General features: G+C 55.0%; 1 protein-coding gene across 2 annotated transcripts; it reads right to left on the minus strand.

The window, feature by feature from the left end:
- Positions 1 to 1,148: 1,148 nt before the first annotated feature.
- TIMM44 (translocase of inner mitochondrial membrane 44) lies at positions 1,149 to 22,267 on the minus strand. Of its 2 annotated transcripts, XM_064280503.1 has the most exons (13): positions 22,142 to 22,267; positions 19,299 to 19,403; positions 15,051 to 15,221; positions 12,516 to 12,596; positions 11,200 to 11,349; positions 9,246 to 9,385; positions 8,817 to 8,902; positions 7,908 to 8,000; positions 7,695 to 7,819; positions 5,907 to 5,957; positions 2,888 to 2,977; positions 1,977 to 2,087; positions 1,149 to 1,738 (listed from the first exon to the last, which is right to left on the minus strand). In XM_064280503.1, the coding sequence occupies exons 1-13, from the start codon at positions 22,184 to 22,186 to the stop codon at positions 1,619 to 1,621; spliced, it is 1,368 nt and encodes a 455-aa protein (XP_064136573.1). In that variant the 5' UTR covers positions 22,187 to 22,267; the 3' UTR covers positions 1,149 to 1,618. The 2 variants fall into 2 exon arrangements, with proteins under 2 accessions (XP_064136573.1, XP_064136574.1); XM_064280504.1 differs by lacking the exon at positions 1,977 to 2,087.
- Between the last annotated feature and the right edge of the window lie 2,157 nt (positions 22,268 to 24,424).

Consider the following 24,424-nt stretch of genomic DNA (forward strand, 5'->3'; position numbering starts at 1 on the left):
CGCCCCTCTGCGGCCCCGCTGCCGCACCCTCACCTTGCCGGATCCCATTCCGCGCCCGCGCGTCTGTCCCCGGGCCACGCCCATGCCGGGCCTCGGGGACACTGCCACCGCCACGAGGGGACCCAACTCCGGGCGCGAGCGCAGATGGGGGTGCTGGGAGCGGGCAGGGCGAGCCCCGGCTGCGCGGCCAGCGCACAACAGGTGCGATGCGCGGCCGCAGCCCCGGAGGCGCGCGGGGGCGAGTCCCCGCATCCCTGCCCCGGTCCCATTGTTCTTGGGTCCAGGGAACCCCCTCCCCCACCGCCCCCGCGCGCCCCTCACCCTGGACTCGACCGGGAGAGGGATGCACCGCCCGGCGGCCTCGCTCTCCCAGGACCCGCGCCGGCTCCGCTCAGGCCTCTCCCCGGCGGTAGCGGCGACGGCGACTACGGCGGCCCCGGCTCCGGCTGCGGCTCAGCCCACCCCACCCGCCCCTAGAGCCGCGGAGACGGAGGCAAGCGAGCCGCGCGCGAGCGGGGCCGCCGCGGCTGTTCCCATGGCGACGGGGGCGGGGCTGCCGCGGGGGCGGGGCCGCGAGGGGCGGCGGCTGCGCAGGGAGCGGCGCGCGAGCAGCGACCCCGCCCGGGCTCTGGGAGCGCACAGCGTCTGCTCCAGCCGCCTGCGGAGGGACACTGGCCACCGCCCCACGAGCACGCAGGACCTCTGCTGCCCCGCTCCACCCCTAAGAGCACCCTCAATCCTCAGAAACCCGGCTAGGTCACTACGGGAGAAACTGCCGCTACTCTTGTGGGAGTCTCTGGGTGGTGGAAACGGCTGCTGGCTGATAACATAAAGGTTGGAAACTCGAGTTCACCCAGAAGCGCCTATGAAGAAAGGCCTGGTGATCTGCTTCCAAAGGTCACAGCCTTGAACCTACAGAACACAGTTCCACTCTGCCCACATGGGGTCGCCATGAATTGGAACTGACTCCACAGCAGTTTTTTTTTTTGGTCACTGGTGTCCCCTTCCCCTCCCTCCTCACCCGGGGCCCCACCCTTGCTTGGCTGCAATCCCCTCAGTGACCTTGACTGCTCCCCATGACTACCTGACCCTAGCTCCAGCCCCCACCCACCCCAGAGACAGAGAGAGGCCTGGGCCATCCAAGTTGCTCTTGTGCACTTTGGTGTTTTATTGTTATTTCCAAATCTGAGACTGAAGTACAGGAAGTAAGGGCAATGTTAAAATAAAAAAATATGCAACTAAAACAGCCTGGCTAAGGTAGCCAGCAGGCCACTGAGTGGCAGGGCCTGGGTCCTACCACCCTGCCCGAACAGGCTCCCTGGAGCCTCTTGGCACTGTCTGGGCCTCCACGGCCCTCTGGCCAGCCTGCCAGCTGCCCCCACTGAGGGAGCAGGTACAGGGTCTGGTGCCATGGGGAGGGTGTCCAGCCACCAGTTGCCCTCTGCAGCACCTGGCCAATCCCCAGCTGGCTGGTTCTGCAGCCTCCCTGGCAGAGACTGGGTTGGAGGCAAGTGTCCTGGCCCCGATGTTTAGAGTGGCTGCAGGTGGACACCTGTGCATGCCCCGGGTCCACTGTGTGCTGGTCCAGCCCCAGAGCCCCTCAGTGGTGGGGCCACGCTCAGAGGATCTGCTCTGTGCTGGAGGCAGAGATGTCCAGGAGCCGCCAGGCAGCGTAGGGGTTCAGCTCGTCCTGGTCCCGGCAAAGCGCCCATACGTATAGCATGCGCAGTACTTTATCCTGCGGAGACGGGGGTCAGGGTTTATGGGGGTGTCGGTGGGTCTCAGAGGACACTGGCTGTCACGAGGACCTCTCCAAGGGCTGCTCAGGGGTGGTAACCCTGGCAGGTCAGTGGCCTCTGACCTCAGGCCCGAACTCTACCTGGGATTCAGGCAGACATCAGCACGAAGTGGCCAGAGGCCAACTGTGGGCCTCAGGGCTCCCATCCTGGCTTCCCATCCTCCCTGCCCACACTCACCGGGTCACCCTCGACCACCTCCCCCTTGGGGTTCTTGATCACCATCACCAGCTGGGCCTGGAAGGTGATGATCAGCACAGGCCCCTGCTCCATCATCTTGCCCATGGCCAGCTGCAGGGAAGGGGCCAACAGGTGAGCAGCCTCAGAGAGTGCCCCAGCCCTCTCCTGCTGCCCCCTTGAGGTGGAGCCCCAGCTCCTGTATAGCCCATCTGCTGAGAGGCAGCCATGTCAGCACCCAGGGCCCTCCTGTCACCCTCTGCTTCTGGGTCACAGGTCCAGTTGTCAGACCAGGCCCAGGGGGAGCCTAAGGAGGCCGACCCGAGTCCTAGCAGCCCCCACCGCCTATTTCTTGGTATGGGATTTCCCATCAGTCCCTTCTGTGAACAAGTCCTTGCCCTCAGCTGAGAGTCTGAACTTGCTGAGGTTCCGTGTAGGCCCCCTAGACCTTGGTGGCTTCTCTGCCCCAAGGTTGGGCAGCATGGGCTCACAGGCCAGGGCCCGTTGCGTGCACAGGCCAAGGGAAGCTCCCTCCAGGGGAGACACCTGGGGGACCTAGGGGAGCCTGAGATCTGGGCAGACCCCAACCCCCACCTAAAAACATTCCAAAAACAGAACTTCAGAAGCTGTGTGCTGGAAGGGGCGCTTCAAAGTTATTTAGTCCAAGCCTCTGCCCCAGCTGGGCCTCCTCCAGGGAGCTCAGTACCTCCCACTGGATGCAACCAGGATTGGCAAGCCCCAGCCCCTAGCAAGCAAATGCTTGCCCCGTCCGAAATCTTGCCTTCGTGACCTTCCTGTCTGGGCTGCCCCCTTGCCCTCTCCCAGCCCCTAGCAGAGTGTCTCTCTGGCCCCACCCAAGGTCTTGCCTCCATGACCTCCCCGTCTGGCCCGCAGCCCCGGGTAGAGGCACTTACGTCAATGTTGTCAATGTCCAGGATGCGAGAGTGGAACTGGAGGCCTAGTGTCTTGGCCTGCTGGATCGGGTGGGCCAGTTGGCTGTAGGTCTGAAAGAGGATGACACGCCCATGGGGATGGCCACTGAGGCGGGCCAAGCCCAGCTCCCCACCAGAGGGAGCATAGCCAGCAGCTCCCAGGAGCACACCCTGCGCATCTGGGGTAGGGGTGGCCCTGGGGCTGGCAGCCATGTTCTGGGATGATCCCCCTGGCAGATGGGCTCCCAGGCTAAGCTTTGAGTTTCAGCCACGTAAGCTGTGTGTGCAATTTCCAGAAACGGTTCACCAAGGAGGGGCGGGCGCCAAGAGGCTGCCAGGCTGGGGGCTGGTGCCACCGACATACTGGCCTGGCCGGACCCCCCACATCCCTTTATTAGGAAAACAGCCCTTTGTCAAGATTACCAAGTCACAACAGCCTGAATCAGCAAAGCGGGGAATTCTGGAACCCAATCTAAAGACCACACCCGGGGCAGTCGAAGTGCAACGTTCCCCTGACTCTGAAACTTGGCCCGGGCCTATCACCTCTTCTCAGGTTTGGGCTGCCCTGAAACCATCTGTCTCCCACTGGCCAGCCCCTTCTGTGTAGCCATCTGGCCCCAGGCAGCCTGTCTTCCCTAAAAAACCAGCTGGCATAGAGATGACTTCAACTCATGGCGGTGCCATGTGTATCAAAGTAGAATTGCACTCCACAGGGTTTTCAATGTCTGATTTTTCGGAAACAGACAGCCAGGCCTCTCTTCCAAGGCACTTCTGGGTGGACTCCAACCTGTCTGTCAGCAGCCAAGTGCGCTCACCATCTGCACACCCAGGGCCGCCTCCTGTTTGTCCTTTGGGGGCGGGGGTGCCCTCACACTTGGGCACAAGCCCCAAATGGAAACACAACCCAGTGGTGCCTGCTTCATCCCATCCCAGCACCATAGGACACGGCCCCTGGAACACGTGTGGCCACACGTGTTTTCACTCAAGACGCCTCTGAGCTTGGCAGACAACTGTGGCGGAAGATATTCCAACAGCTTATACTTTTTATGGAAATAACCGCTCTGCTGAGTGGGGAAAAAAACAGTGCTAATCCTAGTTGTTGGGTCTTAAAGATGACATTTCAAAAACACCTGGGTGTGAGTGGCTGCAGCTTCAGCTGCGTCTCCAGGAGTCCCAGTGGGTCTCCATTTGCTAAAGATTATCAGCCCCATCTTAATGGTCCCGAAGTAAAAAACCTCACAAATGCTGGCGGGATTAGTCACCGTGCAGGGGAGTATTTAAAAAGAAAACCTGACATCTTCTCCCCGGCTTTTTTTCAGGGCTGTTCATGAGCTGGGTACAGAATAGAATTAGCCAAAAAACACCAGATCCCTTTAAACAAAGAGGCTGAGCAAACCCACCAGGACAACGTGGGGCTGGGAGCGAGCAGGGTGAGAGGCGGCTTGGCCGCCCCATGGGGCTGTAGAGGCTGCCTGGAGCAGGGAGACAGCGTGTGCTGTGGGGACGCCTGGCTGCCTCCACGGGCCCCAGCACTGCAGGGGCGGCTCTGGGACCCTGCACCTCACTCCGGGGCGGGGAGGGCCTCAACAGAACACGCTGCTCCTCCCCAGGTGGGACACAGGTCCCCTCTGCTCTGGGTTTCAGAATCTTGTTATGAGAACGGCTTGTTAGCTTGTGTCTGGGGTGCTGCTTCTATGTTTGCGTTTGACTCTCGCAACTCGGAGATGGGCGCGGTGAGGAGACTCTGGCCAGGGGAGGGAAGTGACTGAGGCCCACGGGACTGGTCCACAGGTGCAGATGAGCGCAGGCAGGGCTGGGCTGCCAGGTTCGGCACAAACCTGCTAGCTTTCAGTGCCCATCCTGACCACCACATGGCAGGGGGGCACCCACGCCAAGACCTGGTCACCCACCCCCAGCCTGCACCCCAGGCCTCCTCAGCCACAGGGTCCTGCTTTGTAACATTCATGGGCACTGGACGCAGGCAGGTAGATAACAGAGGACAGGTCACAGTAAAAAAAGATCCCATCTTACTCAACAGCTCACTCTCTTCTACAACAATGTTCTTAAGCAGAATTAGACTACCAGGGAGGAAAAAAAGCCCAGCGAAAAGGGCAGCTTTGCATCCCCTGCCTTTCCCCTCTATGACACAACCTATGTCCTGCTGGGTAGCTCTGGATGACAATGATGGATGAGGGAAGGACACCTGGGCCCGCCTTTAGATACTCTGCAGGCACCACGTGAGAGTCCTCTCTGACTGTAATGGTTTATATCCCCCAAAATAAGTGTCAACTTAGTTAGGCCATGTGTGGTTATCCTCCATTTTGTGATTTTCCTATGTGTTATAAATTATAATCTCTGCCTGAAGTTAAAGAGGATTAGGGTAGAATGTAACACTATTGCTCAGGTCACATCCCTGCTCCAGTGTAAAGGATGTTTCCCTGGGGTGTGGCCTGCACCACCTTTTATCTTGCAAAAGTCGAAAGGGAAGCAAGTAGAGAGTTGGGACCTCGTACCACCAAGAAAGCAGTGCAGGGGGCAGGGTGTGTCCTTTGGACCTGAGGCTCCTGCGCTGAGATGCCCCCAGACTGCTGCATCACAAGGACCTTCCTCCAGAGCCGACAGAGAGAGAAAGCTTTCCCCTGGAGCTGACGCCCTGATTTTGGACTTCTAGCCTACTGGACTGTGAGAGAATAAAATTCTCTTTGTTGAAGCCGTCCACTTGTGGTATTTCTGTTGTAGCAGCACTAGACGTCTAAGACACTGACTAAAGAGTTTACAGTGTGGAGGGCATGGCCAGCCCCTGGCCCTAGAGTTCTGTGGTGCCTGGTCCACAGGTGCAGATGAGCGCAGGCAGGGCTGGGCTGCCAGGTTCGGCACAAGCCAAGCGTGTTCAAGGGGACCTCTAGGGGACCAGGCCTGGCTTCGCCCTAACTCAGCTGCCTAAGGGGATCTCCTCCAAACTATGCTTTCTCTTTAGGCCTAAAAAAGAAAAAGCACTCACGGCTTCATAGCACCAGTCTTTGAGAATGTCAAGCTCTCCAGCAATCATGGCCTAAAAAGGGAAAGACAAAAAAATCAGTGGGCGACCCATTCTCAAGGGAGAACTTTCCTCTGAAGACCCCTGGCCCCCGCCCTGTGGATGCTGGTCTGTGGCTGGGGCCAGTGCCTGTGGGGAGGGAGTGAAGCCAGAGTCAGGCTGCAGCAGCAGGGTGCATCCTCCCCAGGGCCCCAAGCCCCTGCCCACGTGCGTAGCTCTGGCTCTTGGTGCTGGCATGGAGGTGGCTCGGGAGACCTCTGGGGTGCCCTGAGTGGGTCCCCACAGGCCTAGCGGGCAGGAGGGAGGCAGGTGCTGGGCTTACACCCTGGCCGAGGAAGTGAGGAAAGGGCTGCAGCCTCCTGCCTCCCCTGTGACAAAGCTGTGGACAGCCAGGTCCACTCCATGGCAGGATGCTCCCAGCCAGTGGGGGTAACTAAGAGGCTGCAGAGACAGTAGAAGAAGGCATGAGGACTGCCCTGGGGGCAATGGGGAACACTTCTACAGGAGTCTGAAGCCAGGGCTGGGTCTGGTGAAGGCAAAGGACGTGTCCAGAGACGGGAAGAAGCCAGGGGCCATGGGCGAGCTGGAGGCTAGCTGGGAGCCATGGAATGGGCCCCTCACTCCTCATTCCAGAAGAATCTGCCCAGCTCTGGTGGCTGCATCTGGGACTCCTATTTCCACATCCTCACAGCCCTGCCCGAGGCACCATGAAAAGCCCAGGAAATAGGGGAAAAAGATGGGACCCTTCAAAGGTCAGGATGGAGGGCCAGAAATCCACACAGGGGTCAGGGGCATCCTGCGGCCCCACTGACGGTCTTTTGAGGGCCAGTCTCCTGCTATGCCTGGGGGGCCAGAGGCTAAGATGGGCAGGGACAAGGCCACAGACCGTGAGGAGGGGCCTCAGGAAGCACATGCAGTGATGTGACCTGGAACAAGTAACCTCCCATCATCTGTCAACCAGAAGGAGGGGAAGACGAAGAGAAGATGGATTCCAGGCTTCCCATGGAGACATACTCCTGAGGAGCGACCCCTGGCTACAGCCCTGTCATGCCGTCCCACCTGTGGGTCTGCCCAGTGCACACGTGGCCAGAGTGAGGACAGGGGCACCACCCCTAGGGCCTACTGCCGTGTGCTGCTCAGGCTGGCCAAGGATCCAGCACTGCCACCCACCATTCCCTGGCTCCTGAAAAGCCCCCAGGAGACAACACCTAGTCCCTGGCACCCAAGAAACAAACCCCTAACCCCCGGGAGACAACATCTGGTCCCCAGCACCCAAGAGACAAACTTCTGGCCTCCGTGGTACAACACGTGGCCCCTGGCAGCCCGGAGACAAACCCCTGGGCCCAGGAGAGAGAAGCTGGCCCTGCTCACAGCAGCCTCGAATAAACAGCTTCAGGTAGAAGGCATGAGGAGAACGGTGCCATGAGGCTCTGGCCGAGCCTCACTGGGGAAGGAGAGGCAGTGACCACAAGAGAAAAAGAAACTCATTTCTGTGGAGCAGGCACACCCAGCGGGTGAGAGCTGCCAAAAAGGCCGTGGCCAAGGCAAGAGGAAGCACAAGCAGCATTGCCTGAGCTGCGGGCGCTTCCTCGGGGCTGTCTGACAGACACAGACTGAGACCTCTGACAGACAAGGGAGGCTGGAGCCCCTGCCAGGTAGAGGCAGGCAGGGGCAGCAAAAAGAAATGAGAGGGGCTGCTGGGAGCCTGAGCCATGGCCCTGGGAGGGCGGGGCCAGGCCCTGCAGTACCCACCTCCAGGACGTTGGGGATGATGTCATTCTGGCACTGCTGCAGGAAGCGGTCCTTGTCGAAGGCGGGGTCCACCCGCAGGATCTCCGTTAGCACCTCTGACATCTCTGTCTTCGAGAAGAGGCCCCCTGGGGGAAGAAAAGAAAGTAGGGGATGGGCTGAGGCCCAGGACCCTCTGCACAGCCAACCAGGATGGTTCCACAGCAGCTCACTCACCCAGCAGGTCTGTGACCTTGTCAGTGAGTGCCCGGGACGCGCGGATGAACGCATTGTCGCTCTCGTCGTACTTCATCTTCATCTCAAAGAAGCCTGTGGGGGTGGGGGTGGAGTTCAGGGGCTGGGTGCGGGCACCTTCTGGAAATATGCCCACTTCCACAAGCTCCAGGGTCCCCGTGACCCCGCACAGCCCACCCTCTCCACACAGCACACATTCAGGGACCTCTCTGAGCCTGCAACCTCAATAGATGGGCATCGGAACCTGCCTACCTACCTCTCGAGGCCGCTGAGGCCCCTCGGCAGGGGCCTAGAGGGGCTGTGTAAATTATGAGGTGCCACCCTGCTGGCTGTTGCTTCCACTACAAAGGAAACACAGGCCTCTGGTGATCCTCACAGGGCTGGTGTGCAGGGGGCAGCGGCTGCGCTCATCAGCACCCAGGGACCCCACAACCCACCTACGGTGAAGAGCCCCAGCCCACAAGGGCTGCCCGTCCGCCCGGGGCCTTGAGCTGACGCAGCCGTCAGCGCCGGGGTTCCTAGTCTGCTGGCCCCCCGCCTGACATCACCTCACTCCCTGCACCACTGGGGAAGTGGGCAGGTCTGGCCGCCCTGCTGCTCCCCCAAGCCCCAGCCCCAGCCCCAGGGAGGCAGAGACCCTGCACCAATGGCAGCGCCCCCACACCCCAGAAGTGACATAATAACATGGGCTTCCCCTCAGCCAAGCAGGGGAGTAGGCCTGGGGGAGAGTCCCTGCAGAAGTGACCAGGCCTCTGGAGCCCGTCTCCTCCTCTGTAAAAGGGAAGTCTGTCTTGAGCCCAGCACAGAGATGTGCTCACTCCATGTCCACTGTCATCATTGGTGGCCCGTCACTGCCACCTATCTGCTGCCCTCCAAGCCCTCAACACTCACGATTAAAGACCACGTTGTTGTCCTTGAAGTCCTTCCACTGCTGGTACCACTTGGAGTCCTTGTGGAGCACGACGCCCAGGGCCTCCCTGGGGAAGGGAGGCAGATGGGTGAGTGGTGGCCTGGGGGCCCGACATGCTGCTGGGGAGAGGGGCCAAGCAGAGGGCAGCAGCAGAGGGCAGGCCCAGCCACCCCATGCCCCGCCTCTTGCCTCTCTCCTCCCTTCCTCCCTACCCCAGTCCCTCCCCGCAATTTCCCAAGGGAGCCAGGACCCTGGAGCAGAAAACAAACTCGAAGAGTAGACGGGGGCAGGAACCTTCTAGGGGCCCCTGAAGCTGGCAGTGAGGGCAGAAACACAGCTCCAGGGCCTCAGGAAGGCAGGGAGGGGGTGGTCTGGGCCCCTCGCTTGGCCTTGGTCCTTCTGATACATACTCATTGGGCTCAAACACTTTCTCTTCCTTGATTTTCTCTCCTGCGAATTCTGTCCTCTTCCTGAGCCGCTCCGGCCTCCGGTAGGGCCCTGTCTGGCCCAGGACACTCTCGTCAATCTCCTTCCTCACAGACTCCACACCCTGTGGGGAAGCATGGCAAGGGGGCCTTGGTGCTCAGGCCCAGGGAATCCTGGGACCCCCAGCCCGCCGCCAGCCTGTGTGATGCACCCCAAGAAGTGCCTTCTGTGCAGCTCAGACCCCAGCCTCAGGCCTGACCCCACCCCGTGCCCCAACCGGGTCCTTGGGTGCCACCTTCCTCAGAATGTGGCTCAGCTCTGTCTGCCCCACCTGTGGACGCCTGCCAACCCCGGCCAGGTAACGACACACCTGAGCCCCAGTGAGAGGCACACAGGCGGATGCTGAGGGTGGGCCAGCCCTGCTGCCTGACTTCTGGCCCCCACCTACACCTCTCTGCCTCCCTTTGTCTCAAGAGGCAAACACGTCCCTGGCTGCCTCCAGACGACCTTTCAACTCCAAGCCCTGACTCCTTGCTCTCCCTGGAAACCACTTGGTCATGTGTGCCAGAAACCCCGAGGTCATCCTAAGACCCTGCCTCTGCCCACTTCCCCCATTCAAGCTGACCGAAGTCTGTGGGTCCTCCCCTCCTGAACCTCTGGACATGCCAGGCCCGCCCCCCAACCTGTCACCATTTCCTGTCCCCTCGGGGCCGCTGCCTGTGCCACTCTAGATGGTGGTGCCTCTCCCACCCTGAAAGCCTCTAAACGGCTCCTTGCCACTTTCCAGATGAACTCTAACCCCCGTGTGTGGCCCACAGGACTGTCCGATGGGCCCTGCTTGCCCTCTGCCTACTCCTGGCCTCACTGAAGACTTGCTGGCAGTTGTGTAGGCTGCTGCCGCTGTGTGGTGCTGCTAATCAGCCTCAATGTGCCCCGCTTGCCCTCTGCCGCCGTGTGGTGCCAGGAACTGGCCTCAATGGGCCCTGCTTGCCCTCTGCTGCTGTGTGGTGCCAAGAACCAGGTGTGATGGGCCCTGCTTGCCCTCTGCTGCTGTGCAGTGCCTGGAACCAGCCTCAATGGGCCCTGCTTGCCCTCTGCCACCGTGTGATGCCGGGAACTGACCTCAGTGGGCCCTGCTTGCCCTCTGCTGCCGTGCAGTGCCTGGAACCAGACTCAATGGGCCCTGCTTGCCCTCTGCCACTGTGTGATGCCGGGAACTGGCCTCAATGGGCCCTGCCTGCCCTCTGCTCACTCCTGGCCTTGCTCACAGACCTGCTGACAGTTGAACAAGCCGCTGCCACCATGTGGTGCTGGGAGCTGGCCTCGCTCATTCTTCCTTCAGAGTCTTTGCTGGGCTGCCTCCAACCCCCGGCCTATACTGCTCAGGGCCCACTCTCCTCCTTGGGATAGAAGGTACCCCACAGAGCCCGTGTGCCACCATATGCTCCTCTGTCACGCATAGCTCAGGTCCCCTTCCCAGCTCTGTGAGACCCCTGAGGGCAGGGACTTGCACTTTCTCTCTTGTGGCTCCTGTGACCAGCAGAGTCCAGCATGGATTAAACCTCAACAGAAGTTTACAGAATGAATTCATGACCTCAGGTCACCCTGAGCCCGTCAGAGCTCCAGTGTGTTGGCAGCTAAGACCAAACTGGAGGCTCTCCATGTGCTAACCTGCTGGCGCCTCGAGTGGACCTTGCCCACCAGGCCCATTGTGCACCCCTCACCACTTGGGGAAGCTGGCCTTCTTGAAGGCTGAGCATGCAGATGTGAACTCTGACCTCTGAGTCTTGGATCTGCAGCAGGCCAGAGCCAAGAACACCCTTGGACATCCTCGACCAATGTCTTTGGGACGGACACGTTTGGCCAACCCGGACCACCTGCCCCAGCCCAGCCCCAGCCTCCCTGTGACCACAGCACTTGGGCCAGGACTGAGCTCACCTGGGATATGGCTTTGAAGGCCGCAGTCCTGCCCAGCTTCTCCCCACCCTTGGACACTGACTCAGCCGACTGCTTGGCCGTCTTGGCTGCTTCTTCCACACCCTCCTTGATTTTCCGGCCAAAGTCACTTTTACTGACTTCATCAAGACTCTACTGAGACAAAGACAGAGAGAGAGAGAGAGGAGCTGTTAGCTGTTACTGCAACCCCCTCAGGGACCCAGAGGAGCCCCCTGGAGCTGAGGCCAAGCCACTTTTCCAAAGGGGTAGGAGAGGTGACCTTAACTTCTGTGGGTCACCGAACCCTAAGACTCAGTCACAAGCACTCAAGAACGACACAAGCAACCAACTCGTGGCACCCCTATGTGTCAGAGTAGAACCGTGCTTCACAGGGTTTTCAATGGCTGAGTTTTCAGGAGCAGATCACCAGGCCTTTCTCCTGAGGTGCCTCTGGGTAGACTCAAACCTCCACCCTTTCTGCTAGCTGCCAAGTATGTTAACTGTTTGCACAACATAGGGATTCTATGTACAGTTTCTGGGGTTCTGGACCCTGAGTTGGTGCCCGGGTAGCTTTGGTTTGGACTCTTGGTTAAAGGCTGTGGGCTAGACACTGGAAAACTGGCCTCTCCCAAAAATGGGTGGTTGTCTCAAGCCCTCTGGGCCTCTAGAACTGCCCAGCTCCAACGATTCCATGGCAATCTGCAAGGGGCAAGGAAGAGGGTGGGGGTGAGCCCAACACTGGGCTGGCCTGGCCACAGCTCAGAACTGTGCAAAGTCCTGGCCCTCTCTTCTGCCCTTGGAGAACAGAAGAAAACAAAACACAGGCCACCGAACAAAGCCCATCCTGCCCTCTGAGGCTCGCTCCCACCTCTCCCCTCCCCTGTGCGAAGTTCCCCCTCTGGGGGCGCCTCCCTTCTGTTTTTAAGGAGGAAGGGGAAAACCTCATTTTACCCTCTTGTCCTTTCTGGTACTGGCTGGGCCTCTAACTGAGGTGGTCCGGTGCTGAGTAAGGGGCCGCAGCCTGACTTGACTCCTGTGTCAGGAGCGTCACGTTTAACTCCGGAAGCCTCCCTCATGGCACTGCAGCCGCCACCGAGGGGCCTGGATCCTCCCGCTGGCCACCCACACCTGCTCCAGCCCCACAGCTATTAAGTCAGCCTTGCACACACTCTCCCCGCGCTTCCAATACTGCCTTCCTCTTCAGCGGTGAGCAACAGATGTGCCTGGAGCCTGGGCAGGTGTCCCACCCTCACCTCCTTCACTGCCTGTCAGCCCCTCACCCTCACCTCCTTCACCACCTGTCAGCCCCTCACCCTCACCTCCTTCACTGTGCCTGTGAGTTCCCCGAGCTTCTTCCTGATCACTTCACTGGTCCTGACGGTCTCGGATTCGATGGTTTTCTAGGAAAAGCACACAGTTTCTTTTTGTTACAATTCAGGTGTTAAAGGATCTCACCACCAGGGTCACAGAGATGTGTGCTTGGCAGCTCCTTACTCCCTAGCCTTCCTGCCCCAGCCAGATCTCCTCAGTGGTCGGGACATTCTGGATAGAGATGGCTCAGCCTGGGGATCTCAGCAGCTGACAGCCCCTTGGCAAGCAATGCAGGGCAGCCCAGCGCCCTCCTGGGCACAGGAGCCCCTGGCCGTAGGTCTCTCCCTGTGGATGGAGGGGTGATCCCGTCCCACCCCACTTGTTAGCAGTGTATTTCAGCATCACACATCACTCTCCCCTCACTCTGGCCCAGCCCAGCCTCCAGGTGCTGCAGCTTGGGCCTGCGCTCTCTCTGCCTCCATTGCTCCTTATGGATGGAATTGTGTCACCCCAAAATGTGTTAGAATCCTAAGCCCTGCACCTGTGGATGTAACCCCATTTGGGAATAGGGTTTTCTTTGTTAAGGAGGCCATATCGGCACAGGGTGGGCCCTAAATAATCACTTTTGAGATAAGACGAGCGCAGGTTAGACACAGTGAAGCAAGAACAAAGAGGGGAGGATAACTGCCACGTGAAGATCACCGAGAAGCAGAGGAACAGAAGCTGAAAGAGACAAGAGAGAGCCTCCCCTAGAGCCACACCTGAATCTGGACTTGAAGCCTTCTGAACTGTGAGAAAAATTTATTAAAGCAACCCACTTGGGGGTGTTTCTGTTACAGCAGCACTAGGGAGCTAAGACAGCCTGCAAACAATCTCTCTGCCCACCCTGCTTCCTTAAGTAAGGAAACGCCATCTTCTACCTGGTGGAATGCCCTGCAGTTCGGGCCCTTGGTTAGCTAGTCCCAATGACAGCCCCCTAGGGACGCTCACTGGGCTGACCCATGTCCTGGCTGGGGGCCAAGGGAACAAAACCCTGCAGGGCCTGGGCAAGTGCCAGCAGTTCTGCAGCCAGGCGCTGGTCGGTGGGATGGAGATACTGCACGTGCCTTGCCAGGTCCTTACAGAGAGACCGACTAAAGGACACGAAGCCCACTGACAGTGGCTGGAGCTTGGTGGCTGCCCAGTAAGAGACCACAAAAAAAACCCGCTGCCGTTGAATCGATTCCGACTCATAGCGACCCTATAGGACAGGGTAGAACTGCCCCGCAGAGTTTCCAAGGAGCACTGGGGGATTCGAACTACAGAACTATTTAGGTTAGCAGCCATAGCATGTAGCACTTAACCACTATGCCACCAAGGTTTCCGTAGCAGACCCCAGCGGTGATGAAATCATTGCACCAGCACTGTAGCCCCCCCCTTGCTACCCTTTTTCTTTCAGAGCCCCTGCCAGGAGGTAACAGAACAAAACCCAGTAAAACCCAACAGCATGGCTCAAACCCAGTGTGCAGTGCATTGTCTGGGGGTCCTGTGGAGATGCAGACTCCGATATTCTGTTCCACATTTCCCCCCTTCTGATCACGATTCTTCTATAGAATCCTTGATCTAATTGCGCAGTAATGGTAGCTGGGCACAGTCCAGTCCTTCTGGTCTCATAGCAACGGAGAGAGTTGTTTACGGAGGCGATTGGACACACATTCCATTTCCTCCACTGATTCCTGACTCTCCTTCTTCCTCTGGTGCTTCCAGCAAATACAGACCGATTGTTTTACCTTAGATGGCTCCTCACAAGCTTTTAAGACCCCAGGCACTACACAGTGAACCAGGAGACAGAACCGAAGCACCTAAATCAATATTCAAATTCTCATGGAATTCAGACTTTCTGGAGCCAGGAAGCTGAACAATCCCCCAGAACTATTACCCCAAGGAAATCTTTAAACCTTGAAATGAAACTATCCCCTGAAGTCATCTTTGAACCAAACAATAGTTTAGCCTACTTACAAAACAATGTCCGAATTAAGCATCACAGTCTTTTAAAGCGTCATCTATATATGAACAAACTGACAACGGCAACTCGAAAGGATAGATGGGGAGCTTAGGGGGCAGCGAGTCTGTGTTGATAGTGTAAAACAGTTTGGAAAAGGTTGTCAAGAAAGGTGGCACAACTCGAAGAATGTAACCAATATCACTGAACTCTACAAGTAGAAATTGTTGAAGCAGTATGTTTTGTTGTGTACTTTCACCAAAAAAAATAATTAATTAATTAAAAAAGAAGATGCAGACTTGATCCAGGAGGTCAAGAGGGGCCTGAGACCCTGCATTGCTCACAAACTTCCAAGAGAAGCCAATGCTGCTGGTCTCGTCACCGGACTGGAAGGCCTGGGTGAGCCCCTTCGGTTCTCTCGGTGCAGGGAGCTCAGCTTCACACAGACCACCCCACCCCCAGCCGCCCTGGCCCTGAGCTCGGCCCACTGCCCAGGGGCCAGGGAAATCCTGGCTCCGGACCCGAGTGTCGGCCGAGAAAAACACACAGCGAAGGCACTCACGTATTTCCTTCGGGCTTCCTGGAGCGCTTCCGATTCTTCCAGCTTCTTGGCCTCGTCTCGGAATTTTTTTATACTTTCTTTCATTTCTTTGTTTTTGGCTAACTCCTGTTTGATATTATCTAGCAAGCCGGACAGGAAGCCTTTTCTGTTGCCAGAAGAATAGGATTTGAACTAGAAAGAATGTAAAATAAAAAGTTAAAAAGAAGACTGGAAGAACATATGCTGAAATGTCTGGTGAGCACAAACGGACAACGAGTGATGCTTTTTTTTCTCCCTTCTGTTGATATAGGTTTAACAATGAATAACTATCTTTTTTACAATAATAATTATGCTAAGAAACAAACTTTAAAAAACCCTAAGCTCCCAGAAGAGAAACTAGATAACTGGGAGCTTCTAAAAATCAAACACCTATGCTCATCCAAAGACTTCACCAAAAGAGTAAAAACACTACCTACAGACTGGGAAGAAGCTTTTAGCTATGACATTTCTGATCAGCGCCTGATCTCTAAAATCTACATGATGCTGCAAAAACTCAACTGCAAAAAGACAAATAACCCAATTAAAAAATGGGCAAAGGAATATGAACAGACACATCACTAAAGAAGACATTCAGGTAGCTCACAGGCACGTGAGGAAATGCTCACGATCATTAGCCTTTAGAGAAATGCAAATCGAAACTACAATGAGATTCCATCTCACCCCAACAAGGCTGGCATTAATCCAAAAAACAGAAAACAATAAATGTTGGAGAGGCTGTGGAGAGACTGCAACACTTATACACTGCTGGTGGGAGTGTAAAATGATATAAACACTTTGGAAACTGATGTGGCGCTTCCTTAAAAAACTAGAAATAGAACTACCATATGATCCAGCAATCCCACTCCTTGGAATATATCCTGGAGAAATAAGAGCCTTTACACGAACAGATATATGCACACCCATGTTCGCTGCAGCTCTGTTTACAATAGCAAAAAGATGGAAGCAACCAAGGTGCCCATCAACAGATGAATGAATAAATTATGCTATATACAAACAATGGAATACTACACATCGATAAAGAACGATGATGAATCCGTGAAACATTTCATAACGTGGAGGAATCTGGAAGGCATTATGGTGAGTGAAATTAGTCAGTTGCAAAGGACAAATATTGTATAAGGCCACTATTATAAGATCTCAAGAAACAGTTCAAACAGAGAAGAAAATATTCTTTGATGGCTGAGAGGGGGGAGGGAGGGAGGAAAGGAGAGGGGTATTCACTAATTAGATAGTAGACAAGAACTATTTTAGGTGAAGGGAAGGAAAACACGCAATACAGGAGAGATCAGCACAACTGGACTAAACCAAAAGCAAAGAAGTTTCCTGAATAAACTGAACACTTTGAAGGCCAGCGTAGGAGGGGCGGGGGTTTGGGAACCATGGTTTTAGGGGACATCTAGGTCAACTGGCATAATAAAATCTATTAAGAAAACATTCTGCATCCCACTTTAGAGAGTGGCATCTGGGGTATTAAACGGTAGCAAGTGGTCACCTAAGATGCATCAATTGGTCTCTACCAACCAGGAGCAAAGGCAAATGAAGAACACCAAAGACACAAGGTAATTATAAGCCCAAGAGACAGAAAGGGCCACATAAACCAGAGACTACATCAGCCTGAGACCAGAAGAACTAGATGGTGCCCGGCTACAACCGATGACTGCCTGACAGGGAACACAACAGACAACCCCTGAGGGAGGAGAGCAGTGGAATACAGACCCTAAATTCTCGTAAAAAGACCAGACTTAATGGTCTGATTGAGGCCAGAAAGACCCCAGAGGTCATGGTCCCCAGACCTTCTGTTAACCCAAGACAGGAACCATTCCCAAAGCCAACTCTTCATAGAGGGACTAGACTGGACTATGGGATAGAAAATGATACTGGTGAAGAATAAGCTTCTTAGATCAAGCAGACACATGAGACTATGTTGGCATCTCCTGTCTGGAGGGGAGATGAGAGGGCCGAGGGGGTCAGAAGCTGGCCAAATGGACACAAAAAGAGAGAGCTGAGAGGAGGAGTGTGCTGTCTCATTAGCAGTGAGAGCAACTAGTAGCATATAGCAAGGTGTTTATAAATTTTTATAGGAGAGACTGACTTGATTTGTAAACTATCATTTAAGGCACAATAAAAATTAAACAAACAAACAAACCCTACGCTCCTTATCCCACAGAGGAAACACTGAGGACAAGAACTGGGTGCAGCTCAGAGCCACAAGAAAAGGACCCTAATAGAATGGGAGAAAAATGTGGAACAGAACCTCAAATTCCTAACAACAACAAAGCCAGACTCACTGAACCGAATGAGACTGGAGGATTCCCCGAGACTACTGCCCTGAGATACTCTTTAAACCTTGAACCAAAACTAACCTCTGAGATCACCTTTTAGCTAAATAACCAATTGGATCACAAAAAATATCACCCATGAGTACTGTGCTCCTTTTGAGAAATCATCTGCATGAGACCAATCGGTCAATAATTATTTTAACACAAAGATGAGAATGTAAGTGGGCAGGGAAACTAGATTAATGGAAACGGAACAACCAGAACAGAAACGAGAATGTTCATGTGTTGTGAAGAATGTAAGCCATGTCACTGAACAATTTGTGTAGAAATCGTTGAATGGGGACCTAAATCTAAATGGTTATGTAAACCTTCACTGAAAGCACAATTAAATATTATTAAAAAAAAAAAAAAAAAGACCCAGGCACAGCTTGGAGTCCTCATGGGAATTCAAATGCACTCACATTCACCCACATTCACATTCAATGTCCAGAGGGGCCCTTGGCATGGAACTGGAGTTGGAAGGATTCTGGGCCTCTGGATCCCAAGGTCCCTGCACTGGGTAACTCCCTGGGATTCTGGGGCTGGGAGAACTTCCTCCCACCCCCGCTCAGAGAACTGCTTCTTTGGGGCCACTTCAGGTTCCCAGGGGGCACCGACCTGTCACTCAAGGGAGAAGATGGGCATAGGCCTCCCTCTCTGGGCCCACAGGCTCAGTCACAGAGAACCCAAGCTCAGGGTTCCCCCCACCTTTGGGAAAACCCAACACTTCCAGGTGCTCAGCTCCAGACACAAGAGCCTGTGCTGCACATGGCTTGACGACACCGGCTTCAGGGCTGGCAGAGCCAGGTTCAAATCCCTGCTTCACCACATGTGTAACCGAGAATGGCCTCAAAAAAAGAGAAATTGCGTAATGAGGACTGTCAGAGTTGTGTCACGGGAAGTGGCCACGAGTGGTCGGCTCCTCTCAACATTTCCATGGGCGCACCCCCAGAAGCAGCAGTTGCGGTCACTCTGCTGGCTTCAGGAGCAATGAACTCTCAATGTTTGTCAAGTCACAAGGGCAAGGTACCCTCAGCCTGGGTGCTGCATCCCAGGAGGGGCAGCCAGGCCTGGGGCCAGCGGGCCACGGTCCCATTCAGATGCTCTGCTTAGCTGGGCTGTGAGACCATCTGGGGGTCCGCCACCTTGCATCAGCCCTACCATGTCCTCTGGGACTGCAGATCTTGGGTGTGGGGGAACTGGACAACTCAGGCAAACGATTCCATGCCCACAAGCACCCCAGAACTGGACCTGAGGATAATGCCTGTGTGAAGCAGGTACAAGAAGCAGTTGTCTGAGGTGAAGTTGGTAAGGGCGAGACTCTGGGTGCACGAAGAGGGGGAGGAGGGTGTGAGTGGCCCAAGCACGGTGCAGGGCTCTAAGCTTCCCTCCTCAAGGTGGCAAGACACAAGCAGAAGCTCAGTTGACCGGGAGAGACCAGGAGTGCAAAAACTCTAGAAAATGGTACTTGGGAGGAAGACTGAGGGGATGGGACAGGTGTAGCCTGGGGAACCCAAGCCTAGGGAACAATGGGGTGACCGTTCAAATGCCTAAAAGGCTACTATCACAGGAAAAGGGAAGAGCCTTGCTTGGTGAGGGACCCACGGGGAGAAGCCTAAGGGAAGTGGACTTCCGTTCAACATAGGGATGGCGTTTCTAGCCATTAGAGCTGACACCAGGTGCTATTTTGTGAGGGAGGAGTGCCTTGTCCCTAAAGATGTCCAGCAAGAGTTGGTTGACTGCTTCCCAAGCCGGTGGGCTCTGTAACCAGAAGGCCTTGGTTGTGGAACGCCTGCCATGTCCCTCCATGTCCCTACCCTCTTCCTGCCAACAAAGTCTGGCTTTTCAGATCTCCCCTACCGTCGGCTTGCTCGCGGTCCGAGCCACTCACCAGGGGCAGCTCTCTACCTGGTCGGCACATCTGATAAGTCGAACCGTAGGGCAGAGGGACTAGGTTGTGGCTGGCAAGAAACTGGACTCCATTCCCGAGGCATCTCTGATTGGGGAGAAAAGAGAAAGATCCATTAAAACAAGAAGGTAACCAGAAGGTAAGTGTGCCATATAAAAAAAGCCAAGGGTTGCCTGAGGCCTATTCCCCGATTTCTACCACATGCCTGCCCCACGCTGAATACCCTTCAGTCTTCCTACTGTCTGCGAAGCCAGTGGAATCTGCCAGAAAGAGAAAATACTGCATCCTCGGCTCCTGGGCTTATATCTACCCTCTTGCCTCTGATCCTGGGGGAAAATGGATAGGTCCCAGGAAATGCCAACCTATGGGGGAAGACGGCTATATGTTGTTTGCTGTCATTACGTGGCGTAGTGGTTAAGAGCTCAGCTGTTAATCAAAAGGCCAGCAGTTTGAATTCACCAACTGCTCCTTGGAAACCTCATGGGGCAGTTCTTCTGTCCTATAGGGTCGCTACAAAAATTTGGTTTTTTCAGTTGTTGGTTGCCATCAAGTTGGCTTCGACTCATGGCAACCCTATGTACAACAGAACAAAATGTTGCCTGGTCCTGTGCCATCTTCATAATCTTTGACATGCTTCAGCCCATTATTGCAGCCACTGTGCATTTCGAGTGCCATCCAATCTAGGGGGCTTGTTGTCTAGTGCTATATCAGATGATGTTAGGTTGTGACCCATAGGGTTTTCATTGGCTGGTTTTTGGAAGCAGAATGCCAGGCCTTTCTTCCTAGTCTGTCTTAGTCTGGAAGATCTGCTAAAACCAGTTCACCATGGATGACCCTGCTGCTATCTGAAATACGGGCAGCATAGCTTCCAGCATCCTAGCAACACACAGGCCACTACAATAGGACAAGCTGACAGATGGGTGGTGGAGGCTAAACATGCCAGCCCTGGCAGTGCAATGGTTAAGTGCTCAGCTGCTAATCTACAGGTTGGCGGTTTGAACCCACCAGCAGCTCCATGGGAGAAAAGATGTGGCAGTCTGCTTCTGTTAACGTTACAGCTTTAGAAACCCTATGGGGTAGTTCTACTCTGTCCTGTAAGATGGCTATGAGTCGGAATCAACTCAACCACAATGGGTTTGGGTTTCGTTTTAATCCCGCAGTCTGAAAAAGGGCACACTGAGCCTTGATGCTGGCGGCTGGCAGTGTTCTCTCACAGAAGTCGTGGGCTTTCAGAGGCAAACACTGATAAAGCAGCATCCCAGGCACAGTGCTGGAAGAAACCCACAATGCCCTGGTCAAGGGTTGAGCCACAAGCAAGGTATCACAGGGGAGTCACGCTAGGCAAAGACCCAGCAACCTCATGTGAAAGGCATTTTTTTCTAGGACCTGGGGGTCCTGCTCAATGCTGCACCCTATCACCCAGCATGGTGCCTAGTACACTGGCATCAAACGACCTGACAGAACCACTCTTCCATTTGCACAGTGGGTGGCGCAACGGTTAAGCACTCAGCTGCTATCTGAAAGGTTGATGGTTTGAACCCACCCAGTAGCTCCACAGGAGAAAGACCTCATGATTTGCTCTTGTAAAAATGACAGCCCAGAAAAACCCTATGGGTAGCTCTACTCTGTCGCATGGGGTTACAATGAGTCAAAACTGACTCGACAGCACCTAACTACAAGAGGACCTTTCCTCTCCATGTTTCCTGCCTCCTAGCTCTGGGAATCCCCAGGAACGTGCCAAACCACTATCTCCTATAGTTACTCGAGAGAGTCACTCTTGGGAGTTTAAATACAGTGAAATCTGTGACAGCCGAAATCTGTTTGGACTGCTTGTTTTTTTCCGGGTCTTGCAAGTTTTCTGCCTTTGACAGAGTGCAGCTCTACCACTTTTCTATAGCTCGTTTTAGTGGAAAATACTTGAATTTTCCTTCTCTGGCAGGTTTCCACCTTACATAGGTTCTGGCTTTTGCAGGTTTTACTGTAACTTGCTGTATTTCTCAATATCTCTACACCCACAGACCCCAGAGCCACTGTCTTTGGCCACCGTCCAAAACATACGTGGATGGCTGTCTAATATGGGAGATAAGTCTGAGGCTGGTCCCCTCTAGGTCTTGTGACCAAATCCAAACACATGTAAATTTAACCTCTAAACCTTGACTCAAAAGACAAATGGCCAAGAAAAAAAAAAATCAGTTCTGAGTCAAAGAAACCTTGTTTTTCCCCACACTTGGAAGCCTACAAGTTTTAACAGTTTGGCTCTGGAGTCAGACTGACTTGGGCTTTGGACCAGGTCAGCCATCCGCTAGCTGTGGGCCCGTGAACAGGTTGCTCAACCTGTCTGGGTTTCCAGTTTCCTGCAGCATTAACATGAAGTGCTATTTTCTAACTGAGCTCTCCACACCCTGAGTCCCACCGCCCTAGGAACTCAAGAGCCCAAGCTCTGGGCCAAGGCGAGAACCGCCTTCCACACTTCCACTTGAGGATTACGAGAGGCTCGGCAGGAAATGCTCTTGGTAGCGGATCTGGCATATATACGCAAGACATGATTGTCACTTTGGCTTCCCCTCGCTACTTCTTCTCAACAGGCAGCAGCCACCCCGAACACGTGGGGGTATGTGCAGGAGGTGAGGGGCGATTCGCTCGGTCCTCGCGCTCAGGCCTAGCTCCGGGCTCCCTAACCCGGCCTCGGCTGACCCAACCGCAAGCCTCTCGCTCGAACCAAGGGAAGGGCCGCGGAGGCCAAGGACAAGAGGAGAAGGAGCCCTTGGAGGCCGCGGACCCTGAGCCCCTAGGCACCCGCCCCGCCTGCCCGCACGTCCGCTCACCCGCGGGCAGCGGCACCAGCCTCGCCGCAGCGCCGCCGCCGCCATGTTGGAAGAGCCCGTGTGACCTTCTCGCGGCGAGGCCTTATGGCGTCATCCATGGCGCCCGCCGGGGGGGGGGGTCTCAGACAGGGAGAGGACTCTGATTGGACGTGACTCCACAGAGGGGCAGGGCCTTGAGGAGGGGGGTCTGTGATAGGACAGGGCTGCGGGGGCGTACCCAGCGGGACTGCTAGGGGGCGGGGTACGGTGGAGGGCAGGGTTTCGGAAGAACAGGGCCTGTGACTGGATGTGGCCCCAGAGGGCGGGCACTCCTAATGAGGCTGAGACCTGTGATTGGGCGAGAGTAAGAGGAGGGGTGGCCTGGGACGTGGAATCAGTCGGGAGCGGTGAATCTTTTGCAGATTGCGCAGGGTTCTGGCAGTCAGAGGGACAGGGAGACGGACTGACCGACAACCAGGACGGACACAGCTGGATTCTGACTGACAGACCGGCGGACCAGCCTCTCACTGACAGTGACAGTGACTCCCAGAGAGTGACCGACAGACCGACTGATAACGCTGACTGCCTGAGTGACGGTGACCGACAATGACTGACGGATGGCTGACTACTGACTGAATGACTGCCTGCCAGCGACTGACTCAACGACTGGCTAGCTCGACTGACGATGACTGAGAGGCTCTGACTGAATGACTGACAGAGGACTGGTCCCGACTGACCGCCTGCCTGCCTATGACTGCCTGACTTATGGCTACCTAGGGTAATGATGACTGACAGGCTGACTGGTTGACTCTGACCTTGTCTTCCAGTGACTGACTGACTGAAGGACTGATGCAGACAGACTGCCTGCCTGTGACTGACTCAGTGACCACTGACTAGTCTGACACACAGCCACCACCCATCTGCCTGTGAAGGCTTGTGTGTTACTATGGTCCTGAACAGGTTTCAGTGGAGCTTCCAGATTAAGGTGGACTAGGAAGAAAGGCCTGGCAATTGATTTCCAAAAATCAGCCCCTGAAAACCCTATGGGTCACAACGGTCCAATCCGGTTTTGCATGGGGTCACCATGAGTCAGGGGCTGACTTGATGGTAGCTAACAACAACGGAAACCCTGGTGGCATAGTGGTTAAGTGCTATGGCTGCTAACCAAAGGGTCAGCAGTTTGAATCCAGCAGCCACTCCTTGGAAACTCTATGGGGCAGTTCTACTCTGTCCTATAGGTCGCTATGGGTCAGAATCGACTCAACAGCGCTGGGTTTTGTTTTGTTTTGTTTTTAACAACAATAACAACAGACTGATAATGACTGACATGCCAACTGACTGATTCTGACTCTGCCTTCCCCGTTACTGTCTGACTGACTGAAGGACTGACCCTGACATCAACTAAGGCTTCTGGCTGACTCTTGACTGAAGTGATGGAATCTGACTGACTGTCCAACTGACCGGCTCTGACCCTATTTGTCTGACTGACTGAAAGACTGGTCTCAACCGACTCCTACTGACTCTGGCTCTCATTGGCCCCTGCCTGACTCTGCCTGAAGGGCTGACTGGTTGACTAGACTGACTGACACTGATGATGGATTCTGACTGATGGTCATGATAATAACTGACAGAAGTGGCCTAATCTAGAGCATCAAGCTCTTCCGGAAGGTGCCCTGGCGGATGAGTGAGCACAAGCCACAGGAAGTATCTTGCACAGCACTTTGGGAAGAATCTTGGTTGAAGCCCAAAACTGGAGGTGGAAGCTGAGACTAGGCTGGGAGTGGACCACTCCTCCATCAATTCTGTGTGAATTGATACAACCTGCCTTGACGTAGCTCAGGTCTTTGTTATTTCCGCACTTGGGACACTTTTCCATTTGGAGAATGTGGCCACTAACTGGCAGTACTTTGACATGGCTGGGCAATCTGAGTTTCACAAGGTTCATGCAAGGGGCCTGGCCCCGTGGGGGAGTTAATGTATGTTGCATTTGCCATATTGTTGAAGGCTTTTGCATTATAAAATTGTAATGTGGGCTTATGGGACTGTTCATGGAAGAAAGGCATCTTGGCACCGGGGAACTTACACTTTGTGGTTTCATAGTCAGACCTGCATTCTCTGGACCTCAGGATCTCCTCCTTGAGATGGGAGTAGGGAGTGATGGCTTCCACTCTGGCTTTGTTTGAGGTGTCTGTGGAACCTCCAAGAAGAGAAAATTGGTTAAGCCATTGGGATGCACAGGTTTGCAGCTGAGACGTGGGCTAGGCATCAGACTTCTTGGTTGTAGTTGAAACCATAGTGTTAGAC

Source organism: Loxodonta africana, chromosome 3 (assembly GCF_030014295.1).
Source record: "Loxodonta africana isolate mLoxAfr1 chromosome 3, mLoxAfr1.hap2, whole genome shotgun sequence".
NCBI lineage: Eukaryota > Metazoa > Chordata > Mammalia > Proboscidea > Elephantidae > Loxodonta > Loxodonta africana.

Coding starts and splice junctions, on each gene's coding strand:
- TIMM44 (XM_064280503.1), bottom strand. CDS start 22,186: ATGGCGGCGGCGGCGCTGCGGCGAGGCTGGTGCCGCTGCCCGCGG. Junction 8,001..8,816: donor CAACAACGTGGTCTTTAATC/GTGAGTGTTGAG, acceptor CCACCCCCACAG/GCTTCTTTGAGATGAAGATG. Junction 7,820..7,907: donor CAAGGTCACAGACCTGCTGG/GTGAGTGAGCTG, acceptor TTCTTCCCCCAG/GGGGCCTCTTCTCGAAGACA.